The sequence below is a fragment of the Equus asinus genome, chromosome 4 (assembly GCF_041296235.1).
Source record: "Equus asinus isolate D_3611 breed Donkey chromosome 4, EquAss-T2T_v2, whole genome shotgun sequence".
Lineage (NCBI taxonomy): Eukaryota > Metazoa > Chordata > Mammalia > Perissodactyla > Equidae > Equus > Equus asinus.
Window position 1 is genome coordinate 34,130,698 of NC_091793.1, and position 15,711 is coordinate 34,146,408.

Sequence of the window (15,711 nt, forward strand, 5' to 3'; positions counted from 1 at the left end):
AGGGGAAGACATGACCAAGAAACACTAAGTTCTACTGTAGGAAACACAAAATGTTCTTTTTTTACTGGGCTAACTAAACCAGGAAATTTTATTTGCATTTTTTATCTTTCAAAAAAGGTATTTTAAAAATAATAAATAATGTATCATATATAATAATAATTTAAATAATACATTTTTACAAAAATTTATTTGATAAATTTTAATGTTGTCTAGAAATAAACAAATTTACTCATAATAAATAAACCTATAAGTAATTTTAAAATATTTTAGAGAAAATTTTTAACATAGCAATTAAAAGATTTTCTGATTATCCAGATACGGAAAATTATCACAACCCTGCATAATCAAGTATTTTTCCATTATCTAGTTTTATCACAACAAAAGGATAATGATTTGGCTAATTTTTGACTAAAAGGCTAATAATTCAAATAATATTCACCTGAGCCTCTCGAAGTTTTGCTGTAGTGCTTTGTTGAAGAGCTTGTTGTTCTTGATGCTGCTGCTTTGTTTTATCTAGTTGATGCTGCAATTCTGTGGAATTTGTTACTTTTTCCTTCAACTTAAACAAAATATAGACTGTCAGTTGACAACTTAAATGCATAATGCTATCATTCATAAATACCTGGCATTACAGTAAATCTCACAATTCTCAAGTCTGAAGAGAAAACTAAATTCTGGCAATATATATACACTGAACTTTAAAAGCAGTATCTCATTACTTATATAATCCTTTTGTGGCTTTTTCTGAGGAAGACTAGCCCTGAGCTAACTACTGCCAATCCTCCTCTTTTTGCTGAGGAAGACTGGCCCTGAGCTAACATCCGTGCCCATCTTCCTCTACTTTATACGTGGGACACCTACCACAGCATGGCTTGCCAAGCAGTGCCATGTCTGCATCCAGGATCCGAACCGGTGAACCCCGGGCCACCAAAGTGGAACGTGTGCACTTAACTGCTACACCAGTGGGCTGGCCCCTACTTATAGAATCTTAATCTCATGACTAAGAAACTATTCCCTAGGAATAGACTCTCATCCTAAGAAGAATACAATTCCTTCTCCAGGTTGACATTTGTTACTATTTTTTGTATACTAATATGATCAAGAAATTAATTACATACAAATTGTTTGGAACAATAATCTAAACCATGGTATCAATTTTTGTTTCATTTTTTTTCCAAAACAATCATAATTATCACTTATTAGAAAAGAATAGGATTGTCTACCACATCCAAGATTCAGAGCATAGAGGAAAATCTGCTGCTGAAGTTACAGATTTTAACTCTCAATGTTTGTTCAATTCTAATAAAAGACAAAATTTAATGATAACTTTTACTTTAACCAAATAATCATTACCATTTTTGGCAAGCACATTTTTAATTAGGATAGCATTCAATCTTATGCTTCACTTTTAAAAGTGAAAATCCTCAAACGCAAACTCAAAGTTTATGTGCATCACTACGTGTTATTTAACGACCTCACCAACAGTTTATTTCTCACTATTCCTTTAGGAAGCGGTCCTTCCTGGGTAGGAAGGCTGCTCCTGCAGCAGCCTGATAGGAATTCACCCCCCAGAAGTTTTCCTGCCCAAAGCTGGAAGAGTAGTCTTCTTTGTACATATTTGTTAAGAACTTTAGGAACTACAACCACAACAAAATGACTTAATGCAGTTAATAAGTAGCTTGTTTCTATTGAGGAGAAATAAATGCTATAATTTAAAGTTAAAAAACATTTCCAATTAAAGTTCTTGACAATGAAAAGATTTAACCATAACAATATTTAAGATGCCTCAAATCTATCAACATATTTAATAATATAAACTCATTTGCAATGGTAGCTTACCTGTTCTTCTAAACGAGAAAGTTTGAGTTGCAGATCAGCCACCTGCTGTTCTTTATCCATCAGCTTTTCACTTGAAAGCTGTCTCTGTTCCTTTAGCCTACCATGAGCTTCCCCTAGTTGGCGCTCTGTCTCCAGAAGTTTGCTATGTAACTTAAAAAAAAGTATACACATATGTATAAACAAAAGCACACACATCACCACCATCACTACCACCACCCACTTTCCAAACAATGTTTTATTTTTCACTGATATAAGTATACTTTAATTTTCATGATACTTTGAAGAAATCTAAAATTCAACTGAATTTTAATCACATAAATTACAATGAATCACGTAAAGTTGTGATTAAACATCACAGTTTTCAATTTTTGTGCCCTCTTAAAAAAAAAACAGTGTGGGCTGGCCCAGTGGTGTGGTGGTTAAGTTCACATGCTCCACTTGAGCAGCCTGGGATTTGCGGGCTCGGATCCTGGGCGCAGACCTACACACCGCTCATCAAGCCATGCTGTGACAGCATCCCACATATAAAACAGAGGAAGACTGGCACAGGTGTTAGCTCAAGGACAATCTTCCTCAAGCAAAAGAGGAAGACTGGCAACAAATGTTAGCTCAGGGCCAATCTTCCTCACCAAAAAAAACAAATACAGTGACTCAGAGGCTCTTGTTTGGACATAAGTGTTGGAATCATTTGAGAGACTTAAAAAAATAAAATGAAACAAAAATTAAGACACTCAGGGCACACTCAGACCTATTCCACAGTATTTTTTAAAAACTCCACAGTGACAGTGTTTTTCTTTAATAGTGAATCACCACAATTGACTTCTTACATTTGGGTTTTGAATAGAGCACAAAGCATCCCCAAGTCCTCAAACTGGCATATAATTTCTAAATAAAACAGAGGAAAGAATAGTCAAAAAAATATCAGGTGACCCTCATTCACTGACTTTAAAATTGCCAGCCAGTTAAAACTAAAGGAGAAATTTGTCCTGGAGCTAAGAACATCACTTTCTCAAATTCTTTACTTTCTCTGACACTACCAGAAATAACAGCTGGTTTCTCTTGAGGAGAGGGGTAAAGAGGTTTACTGGGGTTTTTTTTTTCCCCATCAAGAAAAGAAACATTGTTTGTATGAATCTCAGAAGAATGCCTACACAAGTGCTGGGTGTATAGAACAAAAAAAGAGTTGCATGGAGATAAGGATGCAAGACATTTGACACTGCTTAGCACTGACAGTGCTCCTACACACCAGCCTCATAACACATAACACATTTCATTTAAATTCATGTGCCTCAACAAAGTTAAAAATTACTACCAAGCAGTCTATAAAATTTCTTTCAATCCAAACTATTCAGGTGATATACGAAAACATTAAGAATCTACAGCCTTTGTTTCATATTTATACTTACATGCTCTGTATTTGCGTATTTCTCCATAAAAACTCATAATTGGCAAGGAAAAAATAAAGTTCTACCAGAAAAGCAGACACCCACTATTTTCTCATGCTATGAAACAAGCTGTGGCTTTCAGAATATATGCTATCCTTAATAAAGACCAAAGTTAATTTCTAAATTAAAACAGGCTTCCATCTAAGTAAAACAGGAATGAGTAACAGTTAAAGAGAATGCATTTAATTTATCCTTGTTTTCAGCCAGCACTTTGATATCTCTCCCTTTTCTTCTTCTTCTTCTTACAATGCAGTGAATTTGTACTATAACTACCCAAACCTTCTCCTTCTCATTAAAAGAATGAGCTCCAAACCTAACAAGTGAAAGAAAAGGAGGCCTTCAAAGTGAACTCGTATTTCAAGCATCCAAGCGCTTGATCTCTTATAAACAAGCATCACCCCTAATTCCTAAACTTGCTGGATAAGAATCTCTTGATATCACTGTTAATCCACAGATAAGCAGACTTCTGCTCTAGGAGTTTAGATTTAGGACATTTGAGCGGAAGCCCAGAAATCCATGTTTTCATAGCAAGACTCAGATGATATTTGGTTTCAGGAAAGTTCAGAAATTACTTGCCAAAAAGCAACACTTCAAAAAGTAGCAGTTTTCAATCTCAACTGCACAGTACAATCACAGGGGAAACATGTAAAGACACCAATGCCCGGGCCTATGCCCCAAGATTCTGTTGTAACTGGATCCAAGGTGAGGCCTTGATATCGGTTATTTTTTAAATCTTCTCAGGTGATTCTGATGTGCACATAGAGTTGAGAACCAATGAATTAAAAGATAACTATTGCTCTGAAGTGAAGATTTACTGAAGAAGTGAGAAAAAGTATCATAAATAACTTAGTCACTCACTGCTGTACTGTTCCTGATAAATCCCTCATCTTTAACAAAGAAATGAATCTCAAATCAAAGCTGCCCAAGGGTGGAAGCAGGCCAAATCACTTAAACAATGATGTCTATACCATTTTAGAGTAAATATGTTAAAGGAAAACAGGATAAATAAAGAGTAAAAATAATACACATTGGAATTATTAACAGAACGGTCTATGCTAAAGTCACACTTTAAGATATACATATATATGTTCCCTAATAAATTCAGTTTTGTAAATTTATACATATAACTTATATACATAATTCTTTATTCATTATACTCCTAATAACGTTTACTGAGTGCCAGGCCCTACTCTAAATGCTTCACAAATATTAACTCATTTGATCCTTATAATACTGCCACGAAGAGGGTTCCATTATTATCCTCATTTTATAGATGAGCAAACGGAGGCACAAATTAAAGAACTTGCCCACGATCACTCAACTTGTAGGCCACAGAACTGGAACTCAAGCACTGGTCCCTAAATCCACTTACAAACCACTGTGTCATTCAAGATGGCATATTGGATAATTTTTAAAAATTAAATTGATGACATCTAATCTTTTAATTAGGTAACAAATCATTCTCTGCACATCTGGGGCTATCTCAGAAGTATTCATGAACACAAACAGGAAGAACATCGGCTATTTTGTTTTCAAGTCCTTTGTTGACAATTGCCAGCTATCTAGGTTTGTCAGCACTGAAATGGGGGGTGAGGATACTGTGGAGAGCAAACCAAACCCAGTTCATGCTTATATTCTTTAAGGATAGTGAAAAAAGGTTTACAGTGAGGTTCACTTTCATTCTTTCAATAAATATTTACTGAAAGCCCTAAGTATAGAGGTTGATAGAGTACAGAAGAAAATAAATTCCTCCCACTAAGAAGGTCACAGTCCAATGGGAATGGCAAAGAATATGCAAGTAAACAAAAAACTAATTACACAACATAAAGTGTTACAAAAAAGAAAAAAGCAGCAGCTTGCTTAAATAAAGAAGCAGTCTAGAATATATGGAAACAAGCTATTTAAATAGAGTGGTCCTGGAAGCCTTGAGTGAGGAAAAGGCTTGTAAGCCAGTCTTGTGAAGAACTGAAGCCAAGAGCACACTAAGAAAAAACATGGGCAAAGCACCTAAGGCAGGAAAGTACTTGAAGTGCTGGTGTGTTTGAGGAACTGAAAGGAGATCAACATGGCTTCACAGTGGCAGAAGATGAGCGGAAGACAAAGTATGAGTCATACTCCATGCAGAGGCTTACAAGCCAAAGAACAACATTTGGATTCAATTCAAAGTATAATGCAAGGCCACAGGAGGGTGTTAAGCAGAAGGATAAAGTGATATCATATCCTTCATGTTTTAAAAAGATGTCTCTTGCTTCGTATGGAGAATAAATTAAAGAGGTCGCTAGAAGAAGGGAAATTTGTAAGAAGGCTAATACAGTAGCCCAGGTGAGCAGTGATGGTGGTTTAGACTGAGGGTGGTAGCAGTGTAGATCAAGAAAAGTGGACAGATTTGGGACATACTTCGAAGGCAGAATGCAGACAGCATGCTGAAAGAAAGAAGACACACAGTATCACTTTAAGGTCTTCAGTATGACCTCTTTATTTTCTATAGAATTGTGACTAAACCAAATAATCACATACGTATTCAGGTCTTTGTTATAAAAATGTGTTTGAGTAGGCTCTCAAAAATTCCTGATGCTGCTCCACCCACTGACAACCAAATAAAGCCCAAATCTTCAGCGTGCTACTTAAGGCCCTCCACAATAAAGTTCCACTCGCTCTTTCCAGTCACAATAGTCCACTCCTATTATACATACCCTATCCCGAAAGCAAATCAGTGTCTCTTCCTGGTTCTCAGAATATTTTCTTGCCCCTAGTTTACTCTCACTAATCCTTCTGCCTGGGAGACCTTCCTGCCTTCAAACTGCCACATGTCAAACAACATCCAATATTCACGATTTCAAGCACCACTTCTCTCTCACACAAAGCTTTTCCTGATTACATAACTAGATGAAACAATTACAGGATACGAAGTACTATGAGGAAGAAAACAAGAGCGTAGCTCTGTCAAAGTCCCATAGTGTATGAGACCATTTTCTTCTAATACTCATGTTCTTTGGTATAGGACGGTATACGCCTTATCCTCAATGAGACTTACATAATCATTTAAGGTAGAACACTTTCATCTCTATATCTTCTAACAAATAAGGCATGGTGTCTTTTAGAAACCATAAATGCCCAATTGTTTATCTGAACTGATAAGTCAAATGTCTAAGTTATTTTTAAGTTATTCACTGATATCCCCAAGCCTCTGTTTCCTTCAATTATCAAAGCCTGCATTTATTCATTCACTTACTTACTCACTAAAACGTTTGCTGATTAAGCAATGTGCCAGGTAGTGAAGATAAAAAATGAGTAACACATGGTCTTTGTACCCAAAGGTTGAGAGTCTAGTGAAGAGAGGCACAAATTATGGTAATATCCTATACTGCGGTAAGTAAAACAATCAAAACATGTATATGCTAAAACCATCTTTTTGGGAATGGAGTAAGAAGTGGCAATGTTCAGAAAAGGATATCTAGAAAAGTGGTAAGTGAAGTAAGCAGTATTTATAAGGAAGAGAAAGAATATTTCAGGCCAAGAAGTCAGAAGGATTGACGCCACAAAAGCAAGTATCACTGTCATTTAAGTGAAAATAGTTGAACGCTATCAAAAAAGTGGCTGAAGACTTTAATCTCCCCCAAATTTCCATTTTTAAACCAATTTTTAATGTTATCTATAAGGAAGAATTAGAATACAAAATTTAAAAATTAAGTTAATGGCAAAGTCAAAATCATATTAAACTTCATCTGATAGACATTATTTACCTATAAAAAATAGTTGCTAGGACTAATTTGTTTTCTTTTAAAATATCTAATTTTCATATTGTTGGTTTAACAATAATTGCATTTTGAAAATTTAGTAACAAAAAAAATATATAAGAATTTTAAAATTAAAGAATGGTCAACAATTTGAATTAATTACAACAGTTAATACTTACTTAATACCTGCTAAGTACCTACAATGTGCCAGGTACCATCCTAAGCAATTTATACATATTAATTCATAAACACTTCATGATAGACACTACCATTTTTTTCTCAGTAAAGGAAACTGAAATTAAAGGAAATGAGATCTGACTCAATACAAGAGGTTGTGAAAATTGAGTTACTTTTTAAAAATCACAAAATTTTTTTAACGAACTATATTATGATCAAATAATCAGCAAACATACTAAGAAGAAACCACAGAGGGAATTGCAATAAATAAGAGTAACATCTCTTACTTGATTAATCTCACTTTGGAGTTGTAACCCATGCTGCTCTTTTTCTTCTCTCTGTTGTTGTAGCTGTTTAAACTCTGCCTTAAGATGCTGGTACTTGGTCTCTGCTTCTGATAATTCTTCTTTGAGCTTTTGAGTAGCTTCTCCCTTTTCACCTAGTTCTGCCTGTATTCTCTGCAGGGAGCTTTCAGATGCAGATAATCTTGACTGAAGCTGTTGACAATCTAGGTCTTTTTGATGAAGGTTTGCTTGTATATTCTTTTTACTCACACATTCTTCATTATGTTTCTCCTCTAACTGAGTATAGTCCACTTCTTTCTTCAGGAGTTTTTCAGTCAAGTTCTGAAATATCAATTTAACAATTTATTTCCTTTCCTAATATTTTTAATTATTCTAATTATTCAAACAATCTTCAGAGCAGTACCATTGCCTACTAAGTATTTTAGTCAATAATACAATATAAAAATAGTAAAAATATTCTAGCCAAGAAGGATTGTTATTACATACTAACATGATTTTATTATTGGTCTACTTGACTACGCTCTACTAATATAATTTAAGAATTACCAACAAAATTTTGACATAAAATGAAAACACTAAAATATACTACATTCTGTAGGGTGTGCAACATATTCATATTCTCCCATTTGAGTTAGAAACTAAAACTGCCCTTATATCATGAAAAATTATTTTAAATAATATACTATGGCAATTCTGATTTTTAGCTTTGCAATTTCATAGTTGGTAAGAGTTTCAGCATACCAATACTATTCACTGCTCTAATATGCCTGATCCTACTGATTCTTTATTCTTGCCCTTCTGATAAAGACCTTTTTTTTTTTATAGTGAGGAGGATTGGCCCTGAGCTGACATCTGTGCCAATCTTCCTCTATTTTACATGTGAGATGCCACCACAGCATGGCTTGATGAGAAGTGTAGAGGTCCACAGCTGGATCCGAACCTGCAAACCCCACGCCACCAAGGTGGAGTATGTGAACTTCACCACCACACCACTGGGCTGGCTCTGGTAAAGACTATTTTTAAAAGTCACAAATTTAAGACTAACTCGAACTTCTTTCTATGTATGTAAAAATAGTGATCTAAAAATATCACTTACCTGCCTCATATTTTATTATTTTACTCAATACTGTCAAGTACAAATACAAAAATGATACCTCCAATCAAAGATCTGGACCAACTAGTCTAACCAAATGTCAAATTCCGGTCTCAGTGGAGTTGTTACAATTAATATTGAACATTTTAAGTCAACACATTTACACATAAGATATGGACCAGAATTTTGACTCAATTCTATAAGAAAGATAGCCAGGATAAGAAGGCATTATAAGCAGCTGATGAGTCGAGTGTGCTAGAAGGAGACCATAAAGAAGTAGCCGAGGACAAGCAAAACCTCTGGCCTTTAAACAGACTATTATCTAAATGAAACACACACACCAAAAAAAAGTCTTTTTTAAGAAAGTTAAAACACAATGTGCAAGTAAAAATGGATTAATACAAAAGCTGTGTCAAATTTCTTAAGTGCATAATTTTTTTTTTAAATAAAATAAGTAAAATCAGGTGGGACTAAAAGTAAGTTACAATTACCTGAAAATAAAGTTTGAGCTTTAGTGGTCAGAGGAGTTAAGTAATAGGTATACAGGACTCATGCCATCTGCTCTATACAAAAAGACACAAATATATAAAAAGACACAAAGAAACAGACAGACAAGTTGCACATGGGCAAACAGCAAATATTATTACTTCAAGGGAAACAGTAAGTCTAGGTACCAAAGTGGGAAAGGCAGAAGAGAAGGTTCTTGAACACTTGTCTGAGAAAAAGTGCATTAACGTAAATTATCACGTAGGAATATCCTATAGAAAAAGCAGTGTCCAGAAAGATGACAAGTATATATGAGAGAGACAAGATAAGAGACAAACTTAGGGTAAAGAAGAGCAACCTGAAGTTTGCAGCAAAATCAGCCAAGAGATGTGTGCCTTGACCAACCAACAGAAACAGAAAAAAGAGGTGGAGCCAAAAGACTTAAGAAAAAAATACTTTTGGGTCAAACCATATGTTAGGAAAATTTTCTTTTTATAAAGATTTCTTTGTGTTACTGATTAGTAACTCCAAATCTTTCTTAACACAATTTTACATTTCTTTATTTTAAGAAAACAGCATTCATTTTAGAATCTGTAAGCTAAATTAAGTCTATTCATTGATCTATAAATGTTTCCCATCTTTTTAAAGAAAATTCTAAGTTATTGAATCTCATGAATGCAATCATGCTCACAAATACTGAGAAGCTGCAGAGGATAGGATTTAAAAACATGCTACAAAAATCAAGGCTAGTACTGAGTTAGTGAGTCGTCTTCTCCACAGGCTTGCTTACAAACTGACCAAGTAATTCCGCCAGTTCTACACATAAATGATCCCTCAGACAGCTTCACTCTTTAAAACGCAAAAATGCAGAACAAATGTTGACTCTTTAGAATTCACTTGTCCTAAAAATTAATCAAAATCTACCTGCTTTATTGCACAGATGAGGGATAATTCAATTTTCTTTAAAAGAACCTGAACCACTCTTTTTAAAAGAACCTAATCCACTCACACCATATAACTTTTACATGGAAAAGGCTAACTATACTTAGTTACCACAAACTTTTCATTCCTTTTATGATCTTCCCATAGAATCTCAAGCAAAACAGTACAGTGAATACATGGTTTTTGAAGATTGATTTTTTTTTAAAGTACAGTAGAATCCACTAAAGAAAATAATAATTGCACTTTCACTTCTCCATATTAATCCTTACAACAAAATACAAGATAGACATTATCATCCCCATCGTATGGATGAGGAAGCTGAAGTCGAAAGAACCTGATATGACTCGGCCAAGTGACACAGTCACATATTATGATTCTAAGTCCAATTAATTTTGTTTTGTCTTGTTTTTTGCTTTTTGCTTTTTTGGTAAGGAAGATTGGCCCTGAGCTAACATCCGTGCCAGTCTTCCTCTATTTTGTATGTCAGACACCACCACAGCTTGGCTTGATGCAGGGTATGCAGGTCCACACCGAGGATCCAAACCAGCAGACCCCCCGGATGCTGAAGTGGAGCACACAAACTCAACCACTATGCCACCAGACTGGCCCCCTAAGTCCAATAAATGTTTCACAACACAATTTAAACACTCAGTGATTCAATCTGTGCTCCTCAACATATATCCCATCCAAGTTTAAATTATAAAATGAATGGTAAGCCTAACTCATAATACAATTATCAATGAGTAAGCAAAATTCTTTCCTTCCAAATGTCCAGTCCTCTTTTGATTTTCTCACCAATTGTTCTCTCAACAGATTTTCTTACAAAGACAATTTTTCCCTGTATGATGCTCCAGTATTCCCTTGTTGCTTGTCCAGGTAATGAGAATGAATGCAAAAAGAATGGCATTTTTTTTTAATTGAGTTCATAATAGTTTACATCATTGTGAAATTTCAGTTGTACATTATTTCTTGTCCATCAACCATTATAAGTGCTCCCCTTCAACCCCTGTGACCACCTCCCACTCCCCTTCCCCTGGTAACCACTGAACTGTTTTCCTCATCCATGTGTTTGTTTATATTCCACATGAGTGAAATCATATGGTGTTCGTCTTTCTCAGTCTGGCTCATTTCGCTTAGCATAATACCCTCCAGGTCCATCCATGTTGTTGCAAATGGGATGATTGTGTCTTTTTTTTTATGGCTGAGTAGTATTTCATTGATATATATACCACATCTTCTCTATCCAATCATCAGTCAATGGCCACTTGGATTGTTTCCATGTCTTGGCTACTGTTAATAGTGCTGCAATGAACATGGGGGTACATATGTTACTTTGGATTGTTGATTTCAAGTTGTTTGGGTAGATACCCAGTAGTGGGATAGCTTGGTTGTACAGTATTTCTATTTTCAGTTTTTTGAGGAACTTCCATACTGTTTTCCATAGTGGCTGCACCAGCTTGCATTACCACAAGCAATGTATGAGGGTTCCCTTTTCCCCACATCTTCTCCAACATTTGTTGTTTTTTGTCTTGGTAATTATAGCCATTCTGACGGGTATAAGGTGATATCTCATTGTAGTTTTGATATGCATTTCCCTAATAATTAGTGATGTTGAGCAACTTTTCATGTATCTGTTGGCCATCTGTGTATCTTCCTTGGAAAAACGTCTGTTCATATCCTCTGCCCATTTTTTGATCAGGTTGTTTTTTTTTTGGTTGAGTTGTATGAGTTCTTTATATACTTTGGAGATCAACCCATTGTCTGATAAATGATTTGCAAATATTCTCTCCTAGTTGGGGGGTTGTCTTTCCGTTTTGTTCATGATTTCTTTGCTTTTGCAGAAGTTTTTTAGTCTGATGTAGTCCCATTTGTTAACTTTTTCTTTTGTTTCCCTTACCCAAATAGACATGGTAAAGAACGGCATTTTTTAATGCCTGATAGTTTACAAAGTGGTTTCAAGGATCTCATCTCATTTGTTCCTCAAAACAGTTTGGTGAGAAAGAACAAAGTGAACTACCTGTAGCCTTCCAACATCTCATATTTTGTGCTCCAATATTTCCCATATCTAGCTCTCAAAATGAAATGCCATTAACCCCTCAGCCATGTGAAATGCTCCTTAGCAACCTTAAACACTATGCTAAAAAGCTCTGTCTTCTACAAAAGCCTTTCCAGGTTTACTAGGCAGTAAGTTAGGAAAACTTCCACCTTGGTCTTGATCCAACCCTGTTATCACAACACTTACCAAATAAAAACAATAAAAAATATTCACTGAGGCACTTAGTAAAACCTAGACACTGGTCTAAGCACTATTTTTTTTTTTTAAAGATTGGCCCCTGAGCTAACATCTGTTGCCAATCTTCTTTCTTTCCTTCTTCTTCTTCTTCCCAAAGCCCTCCAGTACATAGTTGTATATTCTAGTTGTGATTGCCTCTGGTTGCGCTATGTGGGACACTGCCTCAGCATGGCTTGACGAGCAGTGCCATGTCCACACCCAGGATCTGAACCAGCGAAACACTGGGCTGCCGAAGCGGAGTGTGCGAACTTCACCACTCAGCCATGGGGCCCGCCCCTGGTCTAAGCACTTTAACATCTATTAATTTATTTAATATTCATATCAATCCTAAGAGGCAAATGGGTTTCAGCAGAAGAGGAAAGAGACTTTGAGAGGTTGAGTGTCACAGCCAGTCAGTGGCAAAGCTGGGATTTACACATGTCTTTGACCACTGTACTACACTGTTCATATCAATTTACCACTTTGCAATACAGCGGTAAAACACAGCAATATAACTACTTGCCATATCTGTCTACTGTTTTAGCCTATGAGCATCTTACTACTGGGAAGGGGAGAGCAATGAAGGGCTGAGAAGATGTGAGAAGTGAGACCCAAAAAAATAACTCAGTCTCTTACAATGACCTATATTATACTAGTAGCTATAAATAAGCATATGATTTTGTTCAGAATTTACATGGAAATAGTTAAATTGAGCTGCAGAATTTTGTTTAAGCATCAGAATATAATTCTTATTAGAAGTTAAGAAGGAAGTTTCTTCAATATTGCCCTTTGTTTTTTAAGTTTTCAAAGCTATTAATTACAAAACACTGGTTTAATGCTGAAAATCTTGACATTAGCACAAAAGCAATTATTTTTTCCATTCATTATATATTATAATGTTATCCATCCACCTAGATGCTGCCTATGACCCACAAAAGCTTCCCAAGGCATTTTATGTAATAGCCTTCAAAAGACCATATACAGGGGCCGGCCCGGTGGTGTAGCAGCCTAAGGTTCACAGATGTGGATCCTAGGCGAGGACGTACACACTGCTCAAGCCATGCTGTGGTGGCGTCCCACATACAAAATAGAGGAAGACTGGCACAGATGTTAGTTCTGGGCCAGTTTTCCTCACCAAAATGAAAAAAAACCATATACAGAGATCTCCAAATTCAAAACACTTGAATATCACCATTTCAACAATTATGGTTTGCCCAGGACACGGGGTGAGGAGGAATGGGGGAGGCAGATAGCAAGGATAATAAAAAAAGGCAGATGCACCTTTCTACTTGCTCTAACTGGTGAGCAAATCCTAAACAGAAAAACACTTTGGAAAAAAAAATTGTGAAGTCTTATACTTATGTAAGGATTATTAAGAGTAGTAGAAAATTCGATTATCCCCTAATAAAAAATATTTCAATTTTGGGGAGCTCCGTTCTAGTTGCTAGAGGCTGCCCAGTTCATAAATCATTTAATAAAGTCAATTAGATCTTCAAAAATAAAAAAAAGAAATTCCAATTTTAACATACTAAACCATCTTGATTCCATGTATTATTCATAAAATAGCCATAGTACTTCCTTTAATAATGTGTGTGTGTGTATACAATCTGTGTTTCATTACCTGACTATAAATTTTAGGCTATCAATGTCAAATCATGTCCCTTATTAATAGTTTAATGTTTCCAAAACACATAATAACTTACACTGATCATAATCATCCACTGCATGTACACATCCTGGTCAGTTTCCAAGAGGTAGAAGGTCAACTCCAATCTCAAAGAAATTAAATATCAAACTGAGGGACGAACATAAAACTAAATTGTATGTAGATGTTTTCTATGTACAGTTTGACAGGAGGAAAAAAAGAGGAAGGGAGGCACAGAGGTTTTCATAAGCCACAAAAAAGTTAAATTTTAAAAACCAGTCAGAATCAAGAGTTGATAGAGAAATGGACAATGCCAAACTGGTATAATTACTTTGGAAAATAGTTTGGGGTCTGTGAGTCAATTTAAGCATGTGTGTAGTTTACATCCTTCCAACCCAGCAATTTCACTTGGGAGTATATAACAGAGAAATTCTTGCAGAAATGCATGAGATTTGCATGTGAATGTTCATGGTTGCAATATTTGTATCAGCAAGGAAAAAGAAAAACAGGGTGAAAAAATAGAAGGTATGCATAGATCACTTCTGCTGCATACCAAAGAATAATATAATTGTCACATGGAAATGCATTTATTTGATTGAATTGTAAACTGAGCTAGTAGCTTTTTTATTCATGAAACACAATTTTTACCAGAAAGAATGACAGAAAAACTGTGATTATTCAGACCTGAGTTGGAACAGAACATGTCACTTCAAAGAATAGAACTGAGAGCATCTGTTGTCAATGATAAAATTCAAGCTTTCATATGAAGCTTAGAATTTTGGAAAACTTATATCCACCACCATGAGCTTGATGGTGATATTGACAAATGTGATTACTCTTATACTGAACAATGAAAAGTGTTAATATTTGGAAGATCTGCATAACTCAGTGAACCAATATTTTCCACATGACTAATGCACGACTGTTACAAAATCACGCACAGGAAAGATATCCTCAAATGGGAGACAGAGAAATGAATTTTAATATTACAAAGTACAAAAATTGTACTGATATGGTTTCAGATTCTACATTGTAGCTAACTTTTGAGAGACTATAACTTATCTAGTTTCAGTATAGTATCAAATAAAAATAGATACAATTATCTGAAAAGGCTATTAAGATATTCCTCCCTTTACCAACTGTGCATCTGTGAGCCTGAATTTTCTTCATACACTTCAATGATATCACAACAGATTAAATGTAAAAACAGATACAAGAATCCATCTGTCTTATATTAAGCTGGATATTAAAGAGGTTTGCAAAAACGTAAAACTCCACCACTGTTCTTTTGTTTTGGAAAATACAGTCATTTTTCATAAGAAATGGTATTTATGTTAACATTTAATAGCTTATGTTTTTAAAATAAATAACATTTTTTAAATTTAGGGTTTAATTTCTAGTATGGTAACTATCTATAGATATAACCCAAAAAAACAAAAGCTCTTCAGGATCCGTAACAATTTTGAGAATGTAAAGCAGCCCTGAGATCAAGAAGTTTGAGGACTGTTGGCCAAGGGCACAAGCAACAAATCACCCCAAAACTTAGCAGCTTAAAATCATATCTGTTATCTCACAGAGTTTCTGAGAGTCAGGAATCCAGAAGCAGCTTGGCTGGCTGGTTCTCCCTCAGTCTCTCATGAGGCTGTAGTAAGCTCCGGGCCAGAGCTGCAGTCTCTGAATACTTAACAAGAGGAGGATCTGCTTCCAACCTTGTTCACCTAGCTGCTGGCAAGAGGCTTAATATTTACAGCCTAATATTTACACTTAATA

General features: G+C 35.4%; 1 protein-coding gene across 4 annotated transcripts in view; it reads right to left on the bottom strand.

Annotated features, from left to right (window-relative positions):
• Positions 1–15,711, bottom strand: part of EEA1 (early endosome antigen 1) — a 133,414-nt gene that overhangs the window by 56,507 nt on the left and 61,196 nt on the right. For all 4 annotated transcript variants that reach the window (XM_044744290.2, XM_014841258.3, XM_044744275.2 and 1 more), the window contains 3 exons: positions 7,486–7,824; positions 1,840–1,989; positions 440–559 (listed from right to left, as the gene is read on the bottom strand). In XM_044744290.2, coding sequence (XP_044600225.1) covers positions 440–559; positions 1,840–1,989; positions 7,486–7,824 — 609 coding nt within the window. The remainder of the gene's footprint in view (positions 1–439; positions 560–1,839; positions 1,990–7,485; positions 7,825–15,711) is intronic.